The 25,036-nt window shown below is 40.6% G+C and overlaps 4 protein-coding genes and 1 long non-coding RNA gene across 9 annotated transcripts; 3 read left to right on the forward strand and 2 right to left on the reverse strand.

The window, feature by feature from the left end:
• Positions 1 to 68: 68 nt before the first annotated feature.
• Positions 69 to 4,358, forward strand: emc4 (ER membrane protein complex subunit 4). 2 transcript variants are annotated; one of them, XM_027287730.1, is made up of 6 exons: positions 69 to 179; positions 757 to 920; positions 1,535 to 1,649; positions 2,337 to 2,490; positions 2,563 to 2,723; positions 3,765 to 4,358. In XM_027287730.1, the coding sequence occupies exons 2-6, from the start codon at positions 790 to 792 to the stop codon at positions 3,798 to 3,800; spliced, it is 597 nt and encodes a 198-aa protein (XP_027143531.1). In that variant the 5' UTR covers positions 69 to 179; positions 757 to 789; the 3' UTR covers positions 3,801 to 4,358. The 2 variants fall into 2 exon arrangements, with proteins under 2 accessions (XP_027143531.1, XP_027143532.1); XM_027287731.1 differs by having other exon boundaries at positions 150 to 299.
• Positions 4,194 to 7,525, reverse strand: LOC113747607 (uncharacterized). The gene is made up of 2 exons (XR_003463726.1): positions 7,414 to 7,525; positions 4,194 to 4,664 (listed from the first exon to the last, which is right to left on the reverse strand). It is a non-coding gene; the product is annotated as an uncharacterized LOC113747607 (long non-coding RNA).
• lpcat4 (lysophosphatidylcholine acyltransferase 4) lies at positions 7,089 to 15,099 on the forward strand. Of its 4 annotated transcripts, none has more exons than XM_027287727.1 (13): positions 7,089 to 7,512; positions 7,965 to 8,328; positions 9,035 to 9,147; positions 9,477 to 9,537; positions 9,691 to 9,749; positions 11,069 to 11,103; positions 12,111 to 12,165; positions 12,455 to 12,537; positions 12,939 to 13,064; positions 13,172 to 13,331; positions 13,779 to 13,871; positions 13,974 to 14,109; positions 14,421 to 15,099. In XM_027287727.1, exons 1-13 carry the CDS (start codon positions 7,453 to 7,455, stop codon positions 14,573 to 14,575), a joined length of 1,500 nt encoding a protein of 499 aa, XP_027143528.1. In that variant the 5' UTR covers positions 7,089 to 7,452; the 3' UTR covers positions 14,576 to 15,099. The 4 variants fall into 4 exon arrangements, with proteins under 4 accessions (XP_027143528.1, XP_019122155.1, XP_027143530.1 ...); XM_019266610.2 differs by having other exon boundaries at positions 7,428 to 7,542; XM_027287729.1 differs by lacking the exon at positions 7,089 to 7,512 and adding an exon at positions 7,619 to 7,836.
• On the reverse strand, positions 15,088 to 20,552 carry LOC104933550 (uncharacterized). The gene is made up of 9 exons (XM_019266588.2): positions 20,426 to 20,552; positions 19,638 to 19,934; positions 19,457 to 19,554; positions 18,854 to 19,002; positions 18,590 to 18,697; positions 18,362 to 18,457; positions 18,183 to 18,251; positions 17,782 to 17,877; positions 15,088 to 17,500 (listed from the first exon to the last, which is right to left on the reverse strand). The coding sequence occupies exons 2-9, from the start codon at positions 19,910 to 19,912 to the stop codon at positions 15,113 to 15,115; spliced, it is 3,279 nt and encodes a 1,092-aa protein (XP_019122133.1). The 5' UTR covers positions 19,913 to 19,934; positions 20,426 to 20,552; the 3' UTR covers positions 15,088 to 15,112.
• A 343-nt stretch (positions 20,553 to 20,895) lies between these two features.
• Positions 20,896 to 23,388, forward strand: nop10 (NOP10 ribonucleoprotein homolog (yeast)). Its single transcript, XM_010749032.3, has 2 exons — positions 20,896 to 21,129; positions 23,016 to 23,388. The coding sequence occupies exons 1-2, from the start codon at positions 21,076 to 21,078 to the stop codon at positions 23,154 to 23,156; spliced, it is 195 nt and encodes a 64-aa protein (XP_010747334.1). The 5' UTR covers positions 20,896 to 21,075; the 3' UTR covers positions 23,157 to 23,388.
• The last annotated feature ends 1,648 nt before the right edge of the window (positions 23,389 to 25,036 follow it).

Consider the following 25,036-nt stretch of genomic DNA (forward strand, 5'->3'; position numbering starts at 1 on the left):
AAAATCTCGTCAAACTAAATAATAATTAAAAATAAATAAATAATTAAAATACTTACGGAGTCACGGACGTGACGTAACGTGACGTGACGTACCATCCGCATCGTCATCACGCATCTCCTCGCGCTGCTGCTCAGAATCTTCTCGGTTCATCAGGAAACATCAGACGGAGCTTTTATAAGGTTAGAACAACGTTCGAGCAACGTTCGGGGAACGTTCGGGGAACGTTTAACGGTCGAACGGTTCGTCCCGCTGACGTCAGACTGGCTGTAACGTCCGGGGCTGTGCGTCGCGTCGAAACGGTTAAAAATCTCTAAATTTATCCGCTTTAAACGTTAAAATATCGAGTTTATGCTGAATTTATTAAACCAGGAGAAACTCTGAGACCTTACCGCTTCTTAACGAGCTATAAAATTATTTATAATCGACGTAATTTTGTGTTTTTTTACGTCGTTTGGCTGGACAAACCGTTAACGTTAGAGATGGCGTCCATAAGGAGCCACATATGTTTACATTAGTGATGTTTTTAGAAGGTTTGAGCTGATTCATGTGGTTTAATCCATACAAATAACTTAAAATATATTTAATACTGTCAGGCTTGACTGCAGGTGTCAAATAATTAAAGTGTATATATATTATGGTACTGTCACTTTAAATAACAGCTGTGTTATTGATGTTTACGTGTCATATTTTAATATATTCATGTTTTATCGGCTGCAAAAAGGAATAACTGTTGGTTTTTTTGTTTTACCTGTGCAGGTGCTTTCTGTCTCAGCAGTGCAGCCGGTTGTCATGGCGTCTCCAGGGAGACAGGGAGGTGGTGGAGGTGGAGGTGGAGGAGGAGGTGGCGCTCTGTCCACGAGAGGAGGCGGCGGTGCCAGGAGGATGAAGTGGGCTCTGGAGCTGAGCTTGGGTAACACCAGGTAAACAAAGCCATGTGACCAACGTCTACGTACGCTCACCTGTGGGGCTGAAGGTGCAGGGAGCTCGGACGTTTAATAGAAGTGTAATCACCTGAGAATAAGAATCGTCGCGTGTTGGGTAACCTCACAACGCTGGCTCTAAATGGGACGGTTTTAAGCGTGGAAGAGCGGGATGAGGCGAGGGGTATTCAGTCTCACTAAATCCTTCACACTGCTGCTTTAAGTTAGGGTTACACACAACTTTAAGACAAGTAGACGTACAGCCGAGGGCCGGCCCTCGACTTTTTGTGTCCACGTGTAGGTTCTCCGTGTCGAGACGTGTTCTCATGTCTCAAACTGACCACAAACCTACGAAACGAGACGACTCTGAGCAGCAGCGTGGGAATATATTAGGCTACAATACAACTAATTCACGACATAGTAGGTAAACCGTACTATGATGCGCTCATGTGTATGTGTTTATAATTTGTAGGTACGATGTTCTCTAACGCCTCGCCAGTAGATAAAGATTGCGGTAATGTTTCTCACTTTCCTGCTGGACATAGACTCCTGAGTTGTACAGATGTTTCTGGTAAAGAGCTCCAGTGAGTCCAGAGTGTTTCGTCTCTTTGCAGGAGTCGCAGTGACCGTCAGGGCGGTCAGGGAGACGTCGTCTACCCCATCGGCTACTCCGAGAAACCCGTCCCGGACACCAGCATCCAGGAGAACGACAAGAACCTGGTGGAGAAGGTGAGCAGGGAGGAGATCTTCTTTTTAGATGTGATCCAGCTACGTTATTTACTCCAGATTTTTCCACGATCTGATCTTGTCTCTGCGTTTAAACCTGGTAGTTCGGAAGTTGCCCAGTTAGAGGAAACTTTCTAAACATATTCTTAATCACGTGTGAGCTGCTTCGCTTGCTCGCTCTAAATCAAGAACAACAGTCCGTGCAGAAGTATCGCCACGAGTGTTTGGATGCAAGGAAGCTGAGACAGCTCTTGATTTTTCGATTGTTGTGTACCGGTGTGTACGTTTATACCGACACAAGATCCGAACATGGTTCGAGCCAAACTCCTACCTCCAAACGTGGCCCGGGCGGATCCGTTCACGTTCCCGCTGGTTCTGGAAAGTTTGCAAATCAAGAACTTTGAAAGGACGCAGTGTTTCTCAGCGTTTTAACAGTAATTAAGTTTGATCCGTCGACTCAAACTATGCTGCGTTAGATCCTTGAATTTGAGGGAATCATGCCTGGAAAGTCCTTGCCCTCGCATCACAGTGCATTCAAACCTTTCATCAACATGTGTTGTTCCCCGTTTGGATACAGATCGCATTTTAATACCCGGTAACTTGATTTTTGGTTAAATTATGAGATGGTTTTTACCTAAAAGATGTTTAAATACAGCAATGCTGAGTGTGCTTCCTTTCTTTGCCGTGCAGCGTTGTTGGGACGTGGCCCTCGGGCCCCTGAAACAGATCCCCATGAACCTGTTCATCATGTACATGTCGGGCAACACCATCTCCATCTTCCCCATCATGATGGTCTGCATGATGGCCTGGAGGCCCATACAGGCGCTCATGTCCATGTCTGCCAGTGAGTATCCGACGTTCACGTAATGTCAACTGTTCCAGGATCAGGTTCGTAGTTTATTTCTTGTGTCTTCAGCCTTCAAGCTGTTGGAGAGCTCCAGTCAGCAGTGGCTTCAGGGCCTCGTCTACCTGATCGGTAACCTGCTCGGCTCGGCGTTGGCCATCTACAAGTGTCAGTCGATGGGACTGCTGCCGACACACTCGTCCGATTGGCTGGCATTCATAGAACCGCCTCAGGTAAATATACAAGGTTTAGTTTTTATGGTGTCTTTTAATACTAAAATCACTTTTATTGGGACCTTTTTAAGTAAATCACACTCAGTTTAAGTGTTCTGACACACGTCTGTTGAATCCTGACAATGTCTCATGTTGTGTTCACTCAATTTTAGGCCAGTAGAGGGCGGAATATATCCATTTTTTTCTATCATGTAATGTGATTTTTCTGGTTTATTTATAGTTTTAACTATTAAATTTAAAGAAACACGGTATTTTTGTAACAGATTTGGGAGAAAGAAAAGATACCTGGGCTAATTTAGATCCGTTATGTTCTATAGTTATTTCTAATTATTAAATTCTCAGTGAAGTTTATTGTTTATCTTTGTCGCAAGTGTTTGATAACCAAGTTTCAGGGCTCATTGCCAATCGGCCAATATTTTATAAGCTTTTTAGAGCTTTTATTTATCATACAAGAAATGAACGTAACATAGTTTGTTTTTTCAGGAATAGGATTCATATTTAAACAAACGATGGATGTATGTACATACACATATATTCACAAACATCCTGCGCCTCCTTAAACACCAAATTCAAGGACTTTTTTTTAAGGATTCTCCAGGAACAATTCTGTCATATACAGCAACCTAACAACTCCTTGAATATGATGGAATTGGGCCTGGAATTAACCTTGATCCATGATTAAAATAGTTTAAGGTTAATTACTGAGCCTGGTTGCTTAAACAAGCCATCTGTAACGGCCCTTACCTGTCAGTCAAAGCGTCCACGCTCTTAATCCTGCATAACTTTAAGCCTTAATATAACCTGAACAGGTGAGTTGTATATAAATTCACCCTCAGTACAGTTGTCATGAACGGGGAAATTAGCTACAGAGACCAAAACTGTTTTTTGTACCAGGCTGTAAACATGTTTATTTCACATTTGAACATGGGGACTTATGGAGACTGACTCACTTCTGGAGCCAGCCTCAAGTGGACGTTTGAGGAACTGCATTTTTTTTTTTGGTACAAATCTAATGTGACCGTTTTTGTTTCTTCTCGACAGAGGATGGAGATCATGGGTGGAGGGATGGTGTTGTGAAGAGGACGGAGCGTGAACGTACCAGATTAAAATATTTACAGAGGTTTATATACTGTACATTCTGCAACACATTCAGCTTTCTACGCTCACACACTCGTTTTGTTTGTCTGTCATCACCTATGTTGTCCTCATTCATCTTTTTATTATTATTATTTTAATTCAGCAGAGCATCATGTTGACCACTGTCAAACTATTTTTCTTTTCAGCTGAAATGTTACTTCATTTATGAATTTATGTTACAGCGTACAAAGTTTATACCCAGTTTTCAGGGAGGGCAACATCATTAACACATAACTTTAGCTCTCTATAACGCCTAAAACAGTTAGTTAGGTGTTTTAATTTTCATAGAAAATAATCTCTTATTAGGTTATTAGTTTCTTTTTTCTTCTTGGAAGTGAAACATGATTTCAGCACGCTAAAGTCAGCAACATTTACTAACCCTGTTTATAATTTATAGGTCTGTTTAATTTATACTGATTACGCTCTGTGAAAGTGAATCCTTATTGGCCGAATTCAAATGTTTTTTTCAACTGTGTCAATAAACGTGTCCGAGGAAAACAGAGTTGTGTTGTGCTTGTTAAATAATAAATGTTAGATTACTGACAGACATATGGTGTGATCAGTAAACAAACTAAAAGTGCCTTTTTATTATGTTGACAAGCTAAATTAATCTATTTTAAAAGGACCAGTGTGTGTGTAGTTTCTCCTTCCTAGTGTGAAGGAGAAACTACGGTGGTTCAACATGGCAGGTGGCACTCAGGTAGACCTTTTTTTTTTTTTTTTTTTTAAAGTAAATTGTGATCCACTAATTTGTAGTCGTCTGCACTCTTCTGCAACATCCATGGTAGCAGTCACGTTGGACTCCTGAAGATAAAACATGAATTGTTGTTTGCTCAAGATAATATTTCAACCACAGGAAAAACAGGTTTGATATCAGGATAACAATTAAACAAGTCAAGTACAGTTGTGCGGTAAGACAAAGTCATCAAGGATGTTTTCAATCCTGAATTTTTGCTGTACGTTTGATAAGTCTGGTTGTTTTATGGATATATATTATACACAATTACAACAGTTTTGCAACAGTGTGTGTGGTTTTTAAACAGACATTTCAATTATTTATAAAATGTATTTTCCAGAAAAAAAGACTACATGACTATATGACTAGAAAAAATAAGCTATTGTTTCAGTTTAAAATAATTAAATATTAAGTTAAACGGATTCATTTTATCCATATTTTATATTCTAATTTCACACTAACTCTAAAGTTACTGTGGTAGCATGACAAAATTTCATGTATTTCTTCAAAACATAAGATAATTTGCAAGGATATTAAAGATAATTAAAAAACAAACAAACAAGATAAAATAGTTAACAACCACAGCACCTCTGGGCTTCCATACATAGTCCTACAATAGCTCAATGATGCTCCTGTTGCCAAAACAAAAGGTCCATTTGGTGAAAACGACTAAAATGTGACAACATGGCAACCTCTAAATGGTTACATTAATGTATGTGTTCGACAACAACATTTAACCAGAAATAAAAATCAATATAAACCTCTTGTTGTCAGTCCCTCTAGTTTTGTGGGTGTGGGTTTGTGTTTGGTATCAGCACCACCCTGGACGGAGAACAAAGGCAGTCAGGTAGGTCAAAGGGAAAACCTGAGAGGCGAGTAGCAGAAAGTTTATCCAGCTTCTGTTACAGCCGTGGTGTGAAAGGTGGGCATTTAATTTCATCCATCCCCTCCACACCAAACATTTCCTTTATTATGCCAGCCCAACTCTCCAAAGAGTGACACCCCAAAATCAGAAATACTGAAGGGTCAAATATTAAGTGAAAAGTCAAGTAAAAAATTTGGGATAAAAACAAACCAAAAAAACACAATTATGAGAAATTTTGTCATGCTTTTGACTTAGTAAATCACCATGGTGAAACATTAAGTACATTTAGCCAACTCAAGTGTGCCTAAGTGAAACTTCGAGGTACTTTTTTTATACAACTTTACACTTCTACTTCACTATATTTGAGTATAATATAAGTAATAAATGATGATGATATTTATACAAACCTCTATAAATGACTAATTATAGTCCAGTAATTTAGTTTCACTCTCAGAAATTAGTCATTTTAAAAAAAGGGTACTTTTGGTACTTTAAGTATAACCTTTGATGTTATGTTTAAACATCAAAGTAAAACATATAAATCTTTTCTATCTATCTATCTATCTATCTATCTATCTATCTATCTATCTATCTATCTATCTATCTATCTATCTATACAATTTTGACATAGTAAGTCCAAATTTTGTCAAAGTAGACTTATATTTAGGAGAGATTTGTCAAAAATGTTGACTTGGTACATCACAGTGAAGGAGAAGAGTGTGTTTAAGTAGAATTCTGAGGTATTTGTACACTTCTAATATTGTACTTAGTAGTAATTAGGCTGATGTAGATGATATTTATTATACCAGCCAATGTAAATTAACATGAACTGGTCCTCCGTCTTTAACCGGAGAAGTCTCCCAGGCTGTGTCCGAAATCACTCCCTAACCACTATGTAGTGCACTATATAGTGACCACGCCATTTTGTAGTGGTGTCCGAATGTTTAGTGTCCACTAAATAGTGCACTGCATGTATCCCACAATTCACCGCGAAATGTAGTGAACATCCGATGGTCACTAACCGAAGCAAGATATCCCATCATGCATTGCCAGAAGTTCTCTGGGCGCGGAAAGGAAATAAATTGAAATAAAAAAGTAAATAAAAAGTAAATAATTGAATTATTGATAAAACACAAACAGCCAGACTGACAGTAGATGGCATTTCTATAGCGCTACATGAGTTTTCTAAAATAACGGTGTATGTTTTTTTCGGCGGATGGATGAGAGGATGAGGATGATGCTTAAATAGAAAACAAAACACGAAAATAAAACATACAGGACAGTAATCAAAAGACTCTAATTTAATAAAAATGCAGTAGTAAATGGACAAGAATTATGTGAGACGACATTAATGTGGTACGTTTTAATTGTGCGACAGCAATGACGTAATTACCGGCGCCAAGAGAAGTGTCCGAACATTTTTTCTGTTGAGCTCACTATATAGTCCACTACATTTATTTCCCTATGTAGGGAGTAGGGAGTAGGGAATGAGTGAGTGATTTCGGACACAGCCCCAGAGTCTGGTTTCAGGGACCGGTTTGACCCGCCTGACCGACCCGCCCACTCTCGGTTCACGATGGGCCGGGCTGTGTGACCGTGAAGTGGGCGGGACAGGTAAGAAAAGAAAGAGAGAGAGAGCACGTAGAAGAAAAGAAGGATGGGCAGGTTAAAAACTTCAGTGTTTGTTTCTCCATGTGGACGAAGCAGCTTTTAGTTTTTATCGTCGTTTGTTTTTTGTTTTTTTTTAGCCGTTAGCTGTAACCGCCATTTCTAACGGTCGTTTTTTTAAACTTAATGCGCGAGACATTAACGGTTATTCCATAAAAGGGCAAAAAAAAAAGTAGGGAGCTGTCAACGCGCGAAACCAGGAGCTTAATTTATATCTTTTTTTTTTTAAAATAAAAATATTTTATATTACTTTTTTTGTTTGTTTGTTTGTTCGTTGAACTTACCTGTCAGCGTCTTTGCTTCCCGCCGCCGTCGCCGTCGCCATGGAGAGTTACGGCCGTCACCCAGCAACGCACGAGTATCCACATCCTTTCATTCACCAGGTGAAGATGACCCGAGCGCAGAGGATCAGGGTAACGTCCAAAAAAAAAACTATTAAATTAACACTTTACATGTCTAAATATGGAGCTTACGCTCGGTATTTAACGATTAAACTTTAAATATAATTTAATTTAGAGGTTAGAGTTGTCAGTCTTGAAGGACTTTCAGCTCCCACACCTGAAATTAATGAGGCACTAATTAGTCTGGCGTCAACTACCAACTCCTAATGTGGAAGTTTGAACTGTCCATGAGAGCACAAAGAGTCTTTCTCCTCTGACTTTGGTGTAAGCAAATCAGCTGAGTCATAAAGTGTAGAAAGATCATGACTACGTACCACAGGGTTACATAACTCTGATGTGGTGTAATGTGTCATTTTCTGTGTTGAAAGTGAAGTTTGGGATCAAAACAACACGTCCGAGTTGTAACATCCGTCATGTTTCTTTTTGGTCTCCAGGGCATCGTCCTCGGCAGCATCCTCTTCCCGATCCGCGTCACCCTGGCGGCCCTCCTCTTCCTCATCATGTGGCCCATCGCCCGACTACGAATGGCCGGCCTGTCCGAGGAGGAGCGCTCCAGACCCGTCGAGGGCTGGCGCCGCTGGCTCCTCCACCCGATCATCTTGTCGCTGAGCCGGGCCACCTTCTTCGCACTGGGCTTCTTCTGGGTGAAGGTGAAAGGTCGCATGGCGGACCTGAAGGAGGCGCCGGTGCTGGTGGTGGCTCCGCACAGCAGCTTTCTGGACATGCTGGTACTGTGTCCGACCCAGCTGGCGACGGTGGTGTCGCGGTCGGAGAACAACAGCCTGCCGGTCATAGGAGGTGAGGGGACATTTGAGTGTTTGTTGCACCAAAAAAACTATATGAAGGCATCAGCTTGGGCTCTGGGGACTTATGTGACACACATTATTCATATTTTATGAACTCCATTGACTCAAAATAGACCTGAAATGATGATTATTAGTCAACTGTTTGGATTTTAAAGGGTAAAATGCTCAAAAACACACTGGTAGCAGCTGCTCTTTATCTTCTGTAGTCGTCATTTGTTTTGGTCTTTATTAGAAGTTCATTACAAGGAATTCAAACGCATTAAATTTCAATATAAAAGCATCAAAACTGTGGAAAATCACCCTGAGGAAATGTTACTTTGAGTGAGTTACTGTGCCGAAAAAACTTCACACGGTGCCAGCTCCCCAACTGTGCAACTTCCAGATTGCCATGGTGACGCAACGTTTTTATCAAATTCTGCTGTTAATCTCAACGGGACAAACTTTAACTGTCAGGGACAGTACAGCGTGCTACCCTCCTATCACGAGTGATATCTGGAATAGACGGGGGTCGATTTGGAATAAAAGTATGCAAGGAAGTTCAAAGATAAACAAGTGACTCACCCCTCTGGCTTCTAATCGCGCTCCGCCTGGTTTGGCACTTCCCGTCTTGCTCTCTTGGCCGTCATGCTCTGGACCCCTCCCTCCCTCCCTCCCTCGGTTCTGGTTCTAATTTTTCTTCTTGTGTTTTTGTTTTCTAGCCCTGCTCGAGTTCAACCAGTCCGTGCTCGTGAGCAGAAAGGATCGTGAGTCGAGGAAGAAGGCGGTCGCCCAGGTCACGGAGAGGCTCACCTCCGACGGCCACTGGCCTCAGGTGAGACGTCCGCTGCTGCTGCAGCTTGTGTTTATTAAATAAACAATGTGGCGAATGCTGGTGACACAAAAACAACAACAACAACAACATGGGAAAGCTTTTTATAGAAACAGTGAAGTCTGCTTATGATGGCTTCATAGATTAGGACAGCCGATCAAGATTAGATAAGTCTCAATCTGGTCCAGTGGAGACGAAAGAATAACACACTCCGCTGCCTCCAGAGGAAAACATTAGTTCTTGTGTCCTCAAGTACACTTTGGAAACCTCAGGTCAGGGTTCATGACCACGAGACGTATTCACACCTGTAAATTCACCTGCTCCTCGCCTAGATGCTGATGTTTCCAGAGGGAACCACGACTAACGGCAGCGCTCTCATCAAGTTCAAACCCGGTGAGTATCGGAACGTCGAGTCCCCGTCTGGTTCTTCTTGTTTCCAGAACATGTGTCCACGCAGCTCAGGAATGAAGCGCGAACATGAGTTGAAGGGCGTAGCAGCGGGTTTCTCTTTCTCATTCCAGTCTCTGTCCTCTCGATGTCATTCAGGTGCCTTCCTCGCCGGAGTCCCGGTCCAACCTGTTCTGTTACGTTACCCCAACAAGCTGGTGAGTGAAGTCAGGTCGATCTGCTAGTTTGTAAACTTGGGTCACTTCATAACTTCACGTTAAAGGTGACAGACGAAGGAGCCACGAATGTAGTTTTCTCTACACAAGCTCTCCTAGAAGTTAATTTCCATGAACCTCTTGACTTTATCTAATTTTATATAATATGTAAAAAACTAGAAGCACGCTTGGAGCTCGTAGCTAATTCACATCAATCACAAGGAGTTCACGCATGCAAGACATTTGACTAATCATGCCACAGACACCAGTGTTACAAACAACTTATTTATATGTCAACACGATCAGTAGCATCATGAGATAGAGATCACGTTTATCAGGAAGCATCAGGAAAATCCGCCCCGTAGTCCTGCTGACATAAAAAATAAACAAACGACAGTGTTTCCTTCTTCCTGCTCTCTAATCCATACAGAGCTCGTTACATTACCTGTGTTCCTCTGGATAAACCAACAGATGCTGTGCTTCAAATCAAACATTCAACTAGAGAAACAAACAAACAAACCAGTGCAGTTAATCAGAAGCTGCCAAGTCATCAAACAAACTAATTTAAAATCGTAGCTGCTGGTGTAAGAAGACAAAGACTCCAGAGAATCTTAGCCGTACCTCTGCCTCGAGCTGTAAACTAGAAAAACAACATGTCTGCACTGCTATGTGGAGCTTTTTTAAGCAGGATAGGTAGATTTAAGATGGGTATATAACAGATCTGTTAAACAATTATTAAAGGTCTGGTATCTGGTTTCTTGTAGGTGTAAAAGTAGAAACTATGGTGGCCACGAAATGCGATATTATATTCTTTTAAATAGAGCATCCTAAATCTAAACACACTAGACCTCGAAGAAAGAGAGTGAATGTAAAAATGATTTTATTCCAAAAAAAAAACACAAGACTAAAAGTGTTTTTATGTTTTAAAGCGAAGGGTTAAAAGTCATCCAGCACTTTTTGTACTGCATGCAGGAGGTCAAAGGTCAACATGAATATACATTTAAAGATTGTGAACAGATCAGAACGACGGGATGTGTGTTTTATGTTGCAGCTGCTTTGTTCTGTGTTTTGACACACCGCTTGAACTCATTTGTATCTCGCATGTCTTCCGTGTCACTCCCCTGCCCAAAGATCTTTGTGTGCACAACACCATCCTACATGTTATCAGCCTGTGCTTATGAACACACACATGCGATATTTGTCCAGGCCTGCGTGTTTGCATACTGGTTCATGTCTGGGTGTGTGTGTTATAGGTGAGAGATCACCATGGTTGTTATTTTTATCCACTTGTTTGATTTGTTCTTTTTATGACTCGTCATCAGGATGCTGTTCGTTGGACGTACAAAGGAACAACCTGGTGAGTTTGAGTTTGAGTCTGTCTGGTTAGTGTGACAGTGTTCGGTTGCCATGGTAAAAAAATAGCAGGAAAACTTCCAGAAACTTGGATTTTATTAAACTCCAATTGTAGTCTTCTCAGTAACTGGCTGAGAAGAGGAGCGTACTCCTCTCCACTCCTACTGCTGTTAGCAGTGTATATCAATGAGAACTCTGTGTACTGTAAAGCAACACAGTTTGACAGCATCACGAACTGCAGCCCCCAAAATGGTCATGAAGTTATCACGTCTTCAGAACAGTTCAAACACTAACCAGGGTTAGGGTTTGTTTGTTTTAGCATACAGTACCAAATATAAACAGCTGAGGAGGAAGAGCTGGTTTAACGTTGTCTGGATAGTGTTGGGTGATAAGACAGTATATCGAACATTATACTGCTGCAAACAGTTATGGAAATTAACTATCTTTATCGTCTTCGAACTTTTCGTCTTCAAACTTTTCGTCTTCAAACTTTTCATCTTCGAACTTTTCGTCTTCAAACTTTTCGTCTTCAAACTTTTCGTCTTCATCTTCAAACTTTTCATCTTCAAACTTTTTGTCTTCATCTTCAAACTTTTCGTCTTCAAACTTTTCGTCTTCAAACTTTTCGTCTTCAAACTTTTCATCTTCAAACTTTTCGTCTTCATCTTCAAACTTTTCATCTTCAAACTTTTCGTCTTCATCTTCAAACTTTTCGTCTTCAAACTTTTCGTCTTCATCTTCAAACTTTTCGTCTTCAAACTTTTCGTCTTCATCTAAAAACTTTTCGTCTTCAAACTTTTCGTATTCATCTTCAAATTTTCGTCTTCAAACTTTTCGTCTTCATCTTCTTTGAGCTTCATCTTCTTCAAACTTTTCGTCTTCGAACTTTTCGTCTTCATCTTCTTTGAGCTTTATCTTCTTCAAACTTATTTTCATCTTCGTTTTGGACTTATCATCTTTGAATGTATCTTTTACTTTGATGACATATTTTCGTCTCTTTGTCCACATTAGGGTTGAGGCACTGTGGCACACAACTTCACAGTTCTACACCAACATGACTATTGAGGTAAGACAGATCACCACATCATCACCTCTAAATAAAGTCATAATAATAAAAGTTTTGCCCCAACCTGTCTTTAATAAATAACTTAGCACCTATTGCCCTTTGTCATGTTGACCTTTTTAGTGATGTAGGAGTGTACTCATGGTGGCATTGGTACACTCTGACATCACTGTCGGGCGTAGTAACAGGTGACATAAAGCAGCACACAGAGGGTGGGTGTGGCCAGACAAACAGGAGAGATTAGTATGTTACAGCTGGGTGTGTGTGACTTAAATGTTTCATTGTCCTGCAGTTCCTGCCAGTTTACAATCCTTCCCAGGAGGAGAAGAATGACCCCAACCTGTACGCCGACAATGTTCAGAAACTCATGGCCAAGTAAGTAACGGAACCACTCTGTCAATATTTTACAGCAACTGCGTTTTGTGTGACGTCACGTTTTTAACTGCTGCTGGAGTTTCTAAAGAGGTAAAACTGGAATCAACAAAAACATCATTCGACGTTCTTGAGGACAGTTTGTTGTTGTAGTATCTCACAGCTGCCACTAGATGTTACAAACGAGTCACTTATTTTCATTTAGTCTCTCTCTGAGTTTACCGAGGAGTATTTGTGCTGTTTAGAAATCACTTGAGTTATTCAGCAGGCCTTTTGACTTACTTAGTGTCATTGGTAACAGCTGTGTTGACCAAACTATTTCATGTTTCAGTTTTTGTTGACACTGTCAAAGAGGTATTGTGTGTGTGATGTGTCTTATAATGAACTTTCCTGTTGTGCTTCAGGGCCCTCGGAGTCCCAGCTACAGATTACGTGATGGAGGGCCGAGTTCCCGTCAGTAAACTGGGTGGTCTCTCCATCCCGCTGGATTCACCCGCCAGGGAAACTCTCTCACTGCTGCACAGAAACGGGTAAGAGTTCATGTTTGTTTTCCTCTTCTTACACTCCCACTCTTCTTCTTCTTCTTCTTCTTTTTATTTTTTTCTCACCGCCATCGCCGTCGCCTCTTGTCTTTCAGTCTCGGAGCACACAAAGTGGAAGCGGCGCTGCACAGAATGATGGACAGGTGTCAGTCGGCAGCTCAGGCGTCGGTCCGAGCGAGTGCGGAGGAGCTCGCCTCGATTCTTGGGCTGACGGACAGACAGACGGCCGTCACTATCTGTGGCCTTTACTCTAAGGTAGAAGAAGGTCTTTGTGTGTTTGTCTATTGGGCTTCACACAGCGTCCAGGCGAGCGATTTTGAATGTCCTCTGGAGTTTTATTCTAATTTTGGTGTATTTGATCGCAAAGTGTTTCTGTTCTAAAACAACCTGAAATAGTCTTATACCTCTGACAAACTGCAGAAGAGATAGAAGAAGCTGCTCTTCAAAGCATCTCATTGGTAATTTAAGAATGCCAAGATGTCTATTATCCAAAACATTGCTCTGTTTATTCACTGCAACCAAAGCACCGAATCACCAAGTGAATCCACAGATGTTAGAGAAAATGGTAGACCTTCAATAGATGTATACATGTCTTTGTTATGGCTCATTCTGCTGCATCTTGTTTTTTTAGGAAATTAGCCGATCCGGACACGAAATAACCAAAAACTGTCCAAAATTATGTGATACCATTTGTTTTTTCAGGATGACACCGTGGACCTCAGACAGATCTATTTGAGCGTTGCCGCTGTGTCGGGCTTCGTCAGCTTCAAGTCACTGCTTTACGCCGGGTTTACTGTAAGTTGGTGTGTTTATAACACTGATGATTACTTTGACGACCTTTTAAACACAACAATTTCTTGGTACATCGCTCACTCGATGTTTGTCTTTGTTTTCCAGCTGTTTGACAAAGAGGCCCGGGGCAGTCTGAGTGCAGAGGAGCTGTCTGGACTCATGGGGGCTCTGCTGGGCTTTCCTCAGCACAACACTGCAGAGCTTTATGCTCAGGCCTCCAACCAAGGCCAGCTTACTAAAGGTGAGTCATGAGGTTAATACAAGCACGATAACAAGCAGCTCACGTGCTGCTTTGTTTAGTTATTTAGTGTATTTGGACACAAAAATCACCTTTTCATTGATGACCCGTTACTTATAATAGTCAAAACAATTCAATATCTTTACAGGCTGCTCATAAACAAGAGTTTAAAAAGAGATTTTGACAACCTTGGTGTCAGTGTAGACCTGGTTTTTGACACCCCAACACTTCACTGAACATTCATGACTCATCAGGTGATATTTAGCGTCCAGTCACATTAAACGTCCCCGTCACATCTGCCTCGTTCTCCACAGAACATCTGCTGCAAGCGCTGATGACCCATCCGACCTATCAGAGGGTGGTGAACGAGCACATGCAGCCCGACGAGGTGTGCTCTCAGATGACCAACGGCAAGGCCGTCAACAACAACGGGAACATGCGGCAACGGATCAGTAAAGAGCCTCAGTGAGGATTTTATTTTTCAGGGTGTAAAGTTTGATGTGAGAAGGTTTCGCATCCCAACGAGACAAATTGAACCAGAATAACCGTCGACAAAGGATTGTATTTTTAAAAAATTGGTGCCTGGGTGTGTGTTTTGGATGTATGGATGTATTTTTACTGTGTATTACTGTAACTTTTTACCACTTTGCCAACATTAGAAAACCAAAGAATGACTCTGAGGAGTGTGTGTGTGTGTGTGTGTGTGTGTGTCTAAGATCAAATCCTGTTTGAGGACTTGTGTTTATGTTTACCATTGTACCTTTAATTATCCTCAAATCTTGTTCACGTGTTGTTCCAGATGCTGTTAAAGGACTCATTTACTTTTGTCAAATGTCTTTATTTATGATTCCCATTTGTGTGTATTGAATTTTTGTTTTTTTTAAAAAGGTGACATGGGTATGTGCAAAAAGAACCGAAACTCTGTAAATCAGTTTATTACATTTTTATATGAATATTATTTAAAAGTAACAAATAAACTGTGAATTTCAAGAAGTTTTGCCACCTCTTAATGTTTTTTTCTTTTCCCCTTCTCGGGCTGTCGTTTGTGTCCGTTTGGTTTGAGTAGGATAAAGTCTTTATACTTTGTGGGTAACCTTCTCCTTGATGGTCGACGACGTGTTGTTTCTCTCTGGCTGCGTTTGCCACTGTCATGAGCTGATAGAGTCCCGAGAAAGTCCTTCACCTTTCTTTGACTTCGTGTTGAGGGTGGGCTCATCTTACGGAAAGCTGTTTCCACTTCATCTTTGCCTTCGTCTCTTGAGTTTACCTCCGCTCTCCTCTTCCACCTTCCTCTTTTTGTTGGACTCAAGCTGATTTCATTTACCTTTGCCTTGATCTCCTCCGAAGCCCCACATTCACGTCGGTATCTTTTCATCGGACTCAATGCAAGAGCGAGGCCTCTTCCGTCTTCAGCTTTAACACCTGTTGTCTGCTCTGGACTTGGTTTTGGGTTAAATGGTTGACGCGTTGCCTTGGCTTCCTTGTTCTCCTGAACCCCTGTCCCTTTTGACACATTTGACTGAGTTTTTGACCGTAAGCTGTAAATGTCACGAGTTTCGGTTCCCATTACTCCACCTTCACTTGATGCGACTGTCTTGCTTTGTTGCCGGGTCCCTGCGGAGAGAGCAGGGATTACATGTGGATTATTCTCACAGCTTTTCACAGGTGACTTATTTATCTCACTCGGCAGTCCTTCAGGAGATGCTTGACTACTTTGATCACCCTTCAATGAGTCTTTTTGTGAACGGGTATTTATCCGAACTCTTGGGCCCTGCAGAGAACATTTGGTTAGAGGGACAGGACTACAGTCTCCAGAAACCTTGTCCTTGATGGAAACCGGTAGAGTTGTCAGTTTAGTTGTGTTCTTCTGTTTGTCGTCTTGTATGTCTGTCTTGGGTGAGAACTTTGTGCTTCTATTCATCTCTGAGTGTTCCACCTTCCCTCGGGTTCTGGCTAAAGAACGAGTAGTCCGTTGAACTCTTTCCTCAGTTATGTGGGTCAGGCTTTGGCTCCTAGTTATTCTCACAGAACTGGTTGTTTGAACTTCCTCTTTACTTTTCAGCCTCTCTACTTTCTCCTCTTGTGTCATTTTGGTTAAAAGAGCATTTTCTGTCCCAATTTGAGTGCCCAGATTGGAATTGTTGGCCTCACACTTTTCACCGCCATCCACAATGAATGCCTGCACCTGGCCTGCAAGGTTTTGATGTTCCACCTCTCCAATCTGTGAAAATTGCTCAGCTGCATTTGCTGTTTTTGTTGCCTGGCTCCGCTCTTTAAAATGACTCTCCTCTCTTTGAAATAACTGCTTTCCCCTGTAGGAGCGTCGCTTCTGTTTTTTATGAATGACCCCATCACTCTGTGAGGTGAGTTTTGCTGTTTTCTTTGCGCTCCCTTCGCTTGGTTTCTTCTCCTCTGTTCTTTCTATTATGGATTCATCGGTCAGTCTTGCTTTCTCTTGAGTTTGATCTCTCGGCCTCTGATTGCGTCTGGTTTGGACTTCGTTTGTCGTCCCCTTGAGTTCACTCTCAGGAGAAGCTTGCAATTTTTTTAGTGGCTCGACTGATTGCTCAATTGATTGATCAACTGTTACTGAATCTGATGAATTGGCATCAATTGGAGGATCACAAGACTCTGCAAGGGAATCTGCCACAAAAGACAAATTCGTTGGCACAGGGGATGGATAGTCTTCCAGACAAGGGGACTTTAGGTTTATATTTTTGGGGCTACATTGTTCCTCAGGCTCCCTTATCTGAGCTGGTGGTGAAGCCAGGACACTTTGAGCTGGAGGACTGGCTAGCAATGTTGGGGTGACCGTCAACAAATCAGCTCTGAAACTGGGCACAGCAATGGCATGAGGATCATCGTTGGCCTCTGAAACACTGGTGGTTGGGGATTCAGAGGCAGGAGGATCCGCAGGTTTAGGTCCTGTAAGGTTTGACAAGGACATTGAGGTTTCTTCTGACACATCACCTGTGGGAATTCTGGCTGCAGGTTCCTCCACCAATCCATCATTGCCTCTTGCCTCCAAAGCAGGCGTAGGACTGTCATCTGAGAATATATTCTCAAGAAATTGCAAAGATTGATTATAATCCTTGAAAATGGAGCCATCGTAATAAAGAGGAGACATGGCATCAACAGAGTTATAGTATTTTGTAAGGGCACCGGTTTGCAGCGGTTCTATACTGCTCATGCTCAGAGGTGAATTTTGTCCATCCTGGTTTGGCTTTGTGTCAGACTTTGTGTCTGGAGGATCACAAATGAGCAGCTGAGCTCTTTGGAGAGGTGCAGTTTCTTTGAAATGTGAAGTTGCCGTAAATGCAGCGTCAGTTATGGAATTACTGTTGGAGTTGGCAGGAGGTGGCTGTGAATACTGCTCCGGGATCAAATCCAAAGCCTGTTGACCAAGAGAAAAAGATATGAAAAACCTTGTGCATACCCTTGATTGCCAGTTTATTGGGTAAACTTCACTCCATAGTTTTAGCTACACAGTAAAACTATGGAGTGAAGTAACTATACAGTATGTGGTGTAATGAAATACACATGTAATTCAGGCAACCAATTCTAAGCTATTTTTGTTCCTTTTCCTTGTCATATTATCATTTTATGCTCAAATCAGCTCCCCCAGTACATCACAAACCAAATACTCACAGCCACAAAACTATTATTTCTATTCACCTCTTGCTGAAGTTGGTTTAGCGGAGGAAAGTCAATGGCCTCTAGATTTGAAATCAAGGAAAAATCCAGGTAGTCTGTGTTCAGCGTTGACTCCACCTGAGGGTAAGAGATGAAAGAAATTGTAGGGCTAAAACACCAATTTTGTATCGCACTTTTGAAGATTTGAGAGACAAATTTAAAAAGAAATTGTCAGAATTGAAGCAGGAGAAGCCGAGATATCCTGACTGTGTTCAAATGTTAGTTCCTAAGTCATATTGTAAGTTAGTTAACTCAGCAGTGTGATCTTTTTGTAACTATTTTTGTCATCCAGCAGCAATATCATAAAACAAAGATTTCCCTTTAACCCTTTCTACTGTGTGTGATTGAAAGGGGAATAGTGAGATAAGTATTTGGCAACACACCGTAGATGTTTCTTCAGTTCCAGGATTGATTTTGATGTCAGCAGAAGGTGGATGCTCCTGCAGCTGCACCTGCCAAGTAAAAAAGATGCTGAAATTGGTCTTGGCTTGGTCTTTAAATCCTAGATCAACCTTCTCCTCACAAGGCAACACCTCATTTATAGAACTTATTATCATGTTACCTTTTGCTCTTGATTTTCCCGTGCAAGAAGTCGAGTGGGCTCTGGGTCACCAGAAAGAATTGAATTCAGGAACTCCACCTCCAGCTCCACCTCCACCTGAGAGAAAGCACAAATTGACACAAAGCCACAATGTATGCGGTTTCCCCAAACTCAGAGCTAAATGTTTATTTTTTAAATCCTTGTCAGTGTCATGGTTTACATTTCATATGAACACCACTGATAACTCACATTACTGATAAAGTTGTCACTGCACACTTTTTCCATGTACTCCAGAAGTGAGTCACTTTCTAGCTCCACTTTCTCCATCTCTTCATCCTTGTCTTGCTCATGTTGGACCTGAATGGAGTCAGAAACACCAGAAGATTTAAAAGATAATTTTACAGTATGAACACAACTTTGCACAGTTTTCTTCCAAAACAAAACAACAAATATTTTGTTTATTGTGCAATTGATGAGATTTCCTAAATCTTATATGATAACACGGTAGAGGACCTCGGGACTGAGGGAGTCCATGATCGTCATGTATTCCTCAAAGGCTCGTTCGGCTAACTCTAGAGATCCAGGAGGAAACTCTGACTTTGTTTCCTCGTCTGTGTTGTTTGTTTGAAGTTTGTCCGGTTTATAATTCTGCGGTTCTACTTTTGTGAAGAAAGAAAGCAGAGAGAAAACAAAGGCTCAAACATCCCTTCACTTTTAACCATTTTCATTTCTTCTAAAGGTTACTCACGTCCTTAAGTAAAAATATTGTATATAATATTGTATAATATACATGTAAGTCAATCACAAATTATATTTAGGTACAAAGTACAGCTATACTTTGGTGCAGCAGTGCTTTGGGCTATGTAGCAAATTCACTGCAAACCAAAGAATTGTTGAGATACTTTAGCTCATTGCGGCAGTTGTAGAAAAGTCAGTAGGGTTCATCTTCTGGGGAGCATGAATGAACACAATTTCACAGCTGTTGAGGTATTCTAGTTGAACCAAGGTGGTAAGACTAATCAATTGATAAACCGACATTGCCATCCCTAGTTAGCATGGGGTAAATTTGGACTTGCACCTCCTTTCCCTTTAATGTAGACCAACTCAACCACTGACCTTCTGATTTGGGCTTCTCTTCAATCTGCTCGTTCCCTGACAACTCTGGTGTTACATCAAGCTGCTCGCTGACCTGCTGAGGTGCTCTTCCCAAGACCCTGAAGTCAGACACAGTGCCACACTCAGAACTTTGTTTATAAAGCCAATATTATGCTATCTGCTGTGTTGTATTATCTCTTACAGTTCTGGATTGCCGGGTTGATGACTGTGCACTGGACAGCAGTTAGGGTGAACCTCGGGCAGGAAGACCAAAGAGGGAGGGACTGAGTATGGGTTGAACCAGAACTCTGCAGGGCCGTTGACAGGGACCAAAACAAGAGGACCAAAAGCAAAGCCGGGCAGACTTGGCTGGTGGGAGTGTTCAGGGTAGCCGGGTACATATAAAGGAGCATGCACGGGCTCTGGTAAAGGTGTCTCTTCTCTGTTATTTTGGACGATTTCATTCGTTGGATCCATCGTTTATCTCTGCTGCTTGAAACTGTGAGAATTTAAAGGTGGTCGGTCGCAATTTGACCAGTTTCAAAGATGCACGTCATTGTTTAAGTGGATGTTACACTAAAGCTAACACCTGCTTTATTACACTTGTATAGAATATACTTAAATGGCCTCATGCAATTTCAAATAACAAAACTACAGAAGGTATTAAACAGTAACACAAGTACACAAAGACCTAAACACAACCATACATGTCTACTGCATAAACCTGTTGTACCTCCTCAAGTTTAAAATACCAACACATCTCTTCATAAACATAGATTAAACCCTCACACTGGACCTTTAACAGGCATGAAATGACAACTGTTGCTTTTTAACAAGGCTTATATTGGTCTACCCATTTCAACATGTCTGTTAACCTCCAAGACTTAATCAGAGCTCTGCAGTGCAAAGGTGAAACTTTAAACTACAAACTATCAGTAAAAAAACAATACACATTGTATAATTTGATCAAATAGTTCTCATAAGGCCTACCTTTCCTGTGAGAGATGATGAGTTTGTATCTGCAGTTTTGATTTTTTGAAAGTAAACTTTATTCAGGTTGGTTTGTTTTTCCTGCAGCTGAATGTTCTCTTCATGGAAACATTCCAAACTTCATAAAGCCTCATCAAAAGTGTGTTTTCAAAGTATAGTTTGTGCACTGACGTGACATTTCACATTCATGTGTGTGCTCGTGTATATTTAATTTTTCTCGATCATAGAGACTAAATTGGCCACAAATTAACCAGACCAGGTGCAGGATATGCTGCAGTATTACAGAAGGAACACTAAACTCTCATTTATCACATAAAATGAACACACATTGGGATTGTTGTTGTTTGAATATTAAGATGACTTCCAACATTGCCAACTTCCTTTTTTTTTTTTTGTGGTGTTTAGTGAACGCCTTGTGGAAAGCTAGCTCTCAGAAAAAACTTCATTTCCCAGGATGCCGAGCGCGCTGACTTCTGAACCGGATATCCGCTCTGCTTTGCTTGCTAGCGTGAGCTACCGTCGGCGCACGTGGAGTCCAGCAGAGAAAACAGCGCGTGAGCCCTCACCTGTTTCACCTGTTTAAAAAACAAAACAAAGTTTAAAAACTTATTTTGAATCTTTCTGAAGCTTTGAAACCAACTTCCGTCGACATGTTTCTGCAGTTTTACCTGAACGAGAGCGGAGACAGAGTGTACACTCTGAAGGTAACGTCATGTTTACATCGACTTTAAACGACATAAACATGATTTATTTACACCTAAAGGTGTTTAATTGTTATTTTTGAAGCGTTACTTTAACGTTCATACACGTTGTTTTAACGTTAGCCGGCAGCTAAGCTCCTAAAAACAGTGAAACAACTTCAAAACTTTGACTAAATACTCAAATATTCAATAATAATAATAAACATGAGTCCATAAGAGCTCACAGTGTCTGTAAAAGTTAACCCAGCTTCACTGACACAATATAATCAGACTTTATGTTGATATTTCTAATTAATAAACACTTTGTGACTTATATTTAATGTGTGATGATGATTTCTGACTGAAACTAAAACAGCTAAGACATTAGACTGTCCGCTCTTCCTTTAAATCAGCATTTAATTGGTTATAGATAGATGGACAATGACTTTATTGATCCCTGAAGGTGAATTTTTGTGTTATAGTATTACAAACTGCAACAAAAGACATGATTATATCATGTTTATAGATGTAAACAGAATAAAGGAAGATCATGCAAACATTTTCAAATACTTGTATAGTGATGTTTACCTCATGTTCACATGTTTTATACATTTATTTTAATAACTTAACCTTACCGTGAGGAGCAAATTATTCAAAAACAAAGGATACGGTTACTTTACAACAGCTCTCAATCACCTGTCCTGATTTTTATTAGTGAAAACTAATTTTCTATTATTAAAATCTCATTTGTGACAATTGTTTTTTGTTTATTTCATGTAAATTTTCTAATTTATCTTCAGATTTTGGACCCAAACAAAGAATTTGAAGAGTCCGCTTGGGGAATATCTGACAGACTTCTGTCGCTGTTTTCTGACCAGACTATAAGTCAGCTCATTAAGAACGTTACTGATAGATTAAAGGCTCATTAACACAGTTTAGTTGCCTACATAAGACTGAAACATTAACTCTGATTTTAAAATGATGAATTATTATAGGCACAGTTTGTTTCTTAAATGAAACCACCGGTCGCTGCAGACAGTTAAAAGTTTGAGAAACTGAAACTTTGCTGATGTTGTCGTCTGTTAATTAGGGCCCGAGCACAGCGAGGCCCTATTGTATTTCGAGCGCTGAACGACGTTTAAGAGTAAATCGCATTTTCCACAGCCCATATCCCCCCCAAAACTCACGAAAATTTGCCTACCCCCCAATGTCAGGCATAAAATTACGTATTTTGGAGGTCTCACACATGCACGCGCGCATACGCCTCCAGAGCGCCACCTAGGTGCGCATTTTTGGCGGTGCCCCTCGCCACGGTTTCGCCCACGTGCACGAAACTTGGTGGGAGTATGTAACATGCCCAGACGCACAAAAAAGTCTCTTGGTGCCCCGGGCGACAGTGAAGCGTACGGCGTCCAATTTTGCTCAGATTTGGCCTTTTCCCGTTTTGGCCTCATTTCCAGGGGTCGCATTTGAACGAACTCCTCCTAGGGATTTCATCCGATGTGCTTGAAACTTGCCGTGTGTGTTCTCAAGGCGTCGACAATGAAAAGTTATCAAAATCACAACTTTTTATCAGAGGGCGTGGCCGTGACGGAGCGTCAAACTCCACGCTGCTGATTTTTCCACAAAAAAACAAGACTCCATTGACTTTTGGCCTGATTTGACAAGGGGTCATGTTTGAACGAACTCCTCCTAGGGATTTCATCCAATTCACTTGGTAGGTCTGTTCACATAGACTTCCTGAGTAACAGTTATCAAAATGATGAATTTTGGGGAAACGGTGTGGCCATTTCCACATGCGCACATTTCGACATGCGCACATGTGCGAGGGCCCGACCATCGCTGCTTGCAGCTTTAATTATCTTTATTTGTGTTATTAACGTTTCGCTTTCCTCCTTCGTCACCAACAGAAGATCTGTCCTGACGGGCAGCCCACCAGCTCGGCTCACCCGGCCCGCTTCTCCCCGGACGACAAGTTCTCCAGACACAGAGTGACGGTGAAGAAACGCTTCGGCCTCCTGATCACCCAGCAGCCCCGGCCTGTTCTGTGAGAGAGCGGCAGAGGAAGAGGTGGACGGACGGACGGACGGCGTTGAAGATGGAACTGTAAAGAAAAAATAGAGCCCAAAGCTCCTGGCTCACATTTAGAGGACTGTTCATGTGTTGGATATCAGCTGTCGTTGATGGTTATAGATCTTTCTTTTTTTAATTCATTATTCATTTTAAGTACACTTTTTAAAATTTTGTTTCTATGCTGAATAAATGTTTGGTTGATGGTTTCTAGTCGGCTGTCTCTGTGTGCATAAAATCCAGACAAATAAACACGTGTGGGAGATTTCATCATAGTACTGAATGAGGGAGTATCTTCAGGAAGAATGGACAATTTTTTTTTACAAGATAAGACAGACTTTAATGACCACAATACACAAGGTGGGTAAGAAATTACTCATAAATAAGAAATACATAGAAGAGAATTGTCCCCTTATGAAGGCTGTAACTAACTACACTTAAACGATGTCATGAATCGAGTCATTGGGTTTGAAGAACTTGTTCTCACACTTGGCTGTTCCTGCAGAAAATCTTGTCTGACTATAAAACAGATTTATGAGTTCTCTCACACCTGAAAGATTCAAGATGAATCAAGTTAGGTAAAAATGTGGAAAGATCGGGGACTAATTGGGAAGAATAGATGAGGACGAAGAGGAAAATTGAGTATAACAATATCCTGTAAAGTGTAGTGGAGTAAAACTTTTAACAGCATAAAGTCTAAATACTCAAAGTACGAGTGCAGTCTTATTTTTCAGATCAGGATCAGGTTTATTAAGTTTTCACATACAAGGTGTTATTGGTGCATAACAAACATTTAGCAAAAATATATAATATTTATACAAAATGTTTTTAAAATTAAGAGAGCTGTACCATCTGTGCAGGAATATATAAATTATTAGCTAATGTGCAACGGCTTGTACTTATTAATGCGCTTTAACTTCATATTTCGATTCAAATTAATGTTTATATTATAATTATAACACATTTTTTAAATGTATTTTAAGATTTAAGTGATAAAATTCACGTTAAAAGGCTGTTTCGACAGAGCTAATTAGCTGTTTTAGCTAATTTAGTTTTAATGGACTACAATTCCCAGTTTTAGCGTTGTCAGCTTCCTTATCACGCATGCGCCAACCGTTGGAACGACGGCAAGGCAGCTAGGACCATAGACATATATACATATATCACGCATGCGCCAGAAATTAATGTTTATATTATAATTATAATATATTTTTTATGTATTTTAAGATTCAAGTGATAAAATTCACGTTAAAAAGCTGTTTCGACAGAGCTGTTTTAAATGTGGCTTTAATGGACTACAATTACTAGTTTTTAGCGGTCAGCTTTGTTCCTTATCACGCATGCGCCAACTGTCTATTCATATTAATTAATTTATATCATAATTATAACATTTAAAAAATGTATTTTAATTGATTTAAGTGGCACAATTCATGTTAAAAATATTGTTTAGTTTTAATGGACTACAATTCCCAGTTTAGAGAATTGTAGTCCAGCTTTATTTCTTTATCACGCATGCGCCAACCGTCTATTCAAATTAATTAATTTATATTATAAGTATAACATTTTAAAAATGTATTTTAATTGATTCAAGTGATACAATTCATGTTAAAAATATTGTTTAGTTTTAATGGACTACAATTCCCAGTTTAGAGAATTGTAGTCCTGCTTTGTTCCTTTATCACGCATGCGCCAACCGTTGGAACGGCAAGGCGTGTGTGTGTGTGTGTGTGTGTTGGGTCGGTTCCTTATCACGCATGCGCCAACCGTCTATTCAAATTAATCTTTATATTATAATTATAACATTTTTAAAATGTATTTTAGTTGATTTAAGTGATAAAATGTATGTTAAAAATATTGTTTC

This window comes from Larimichthys crocea, chromosome XIV (assembly GCF_000972845.2).
Source record: "Larimichthys crocea isolate SSNF chromosome XIV, L_crocea_2.0, whole genome shotgun sequence".
NCBI lineage: Eukaryota > Metazoa > Chordata > Actinopteri > Sciaenidae > Larimichthys > Larimichthys crocea.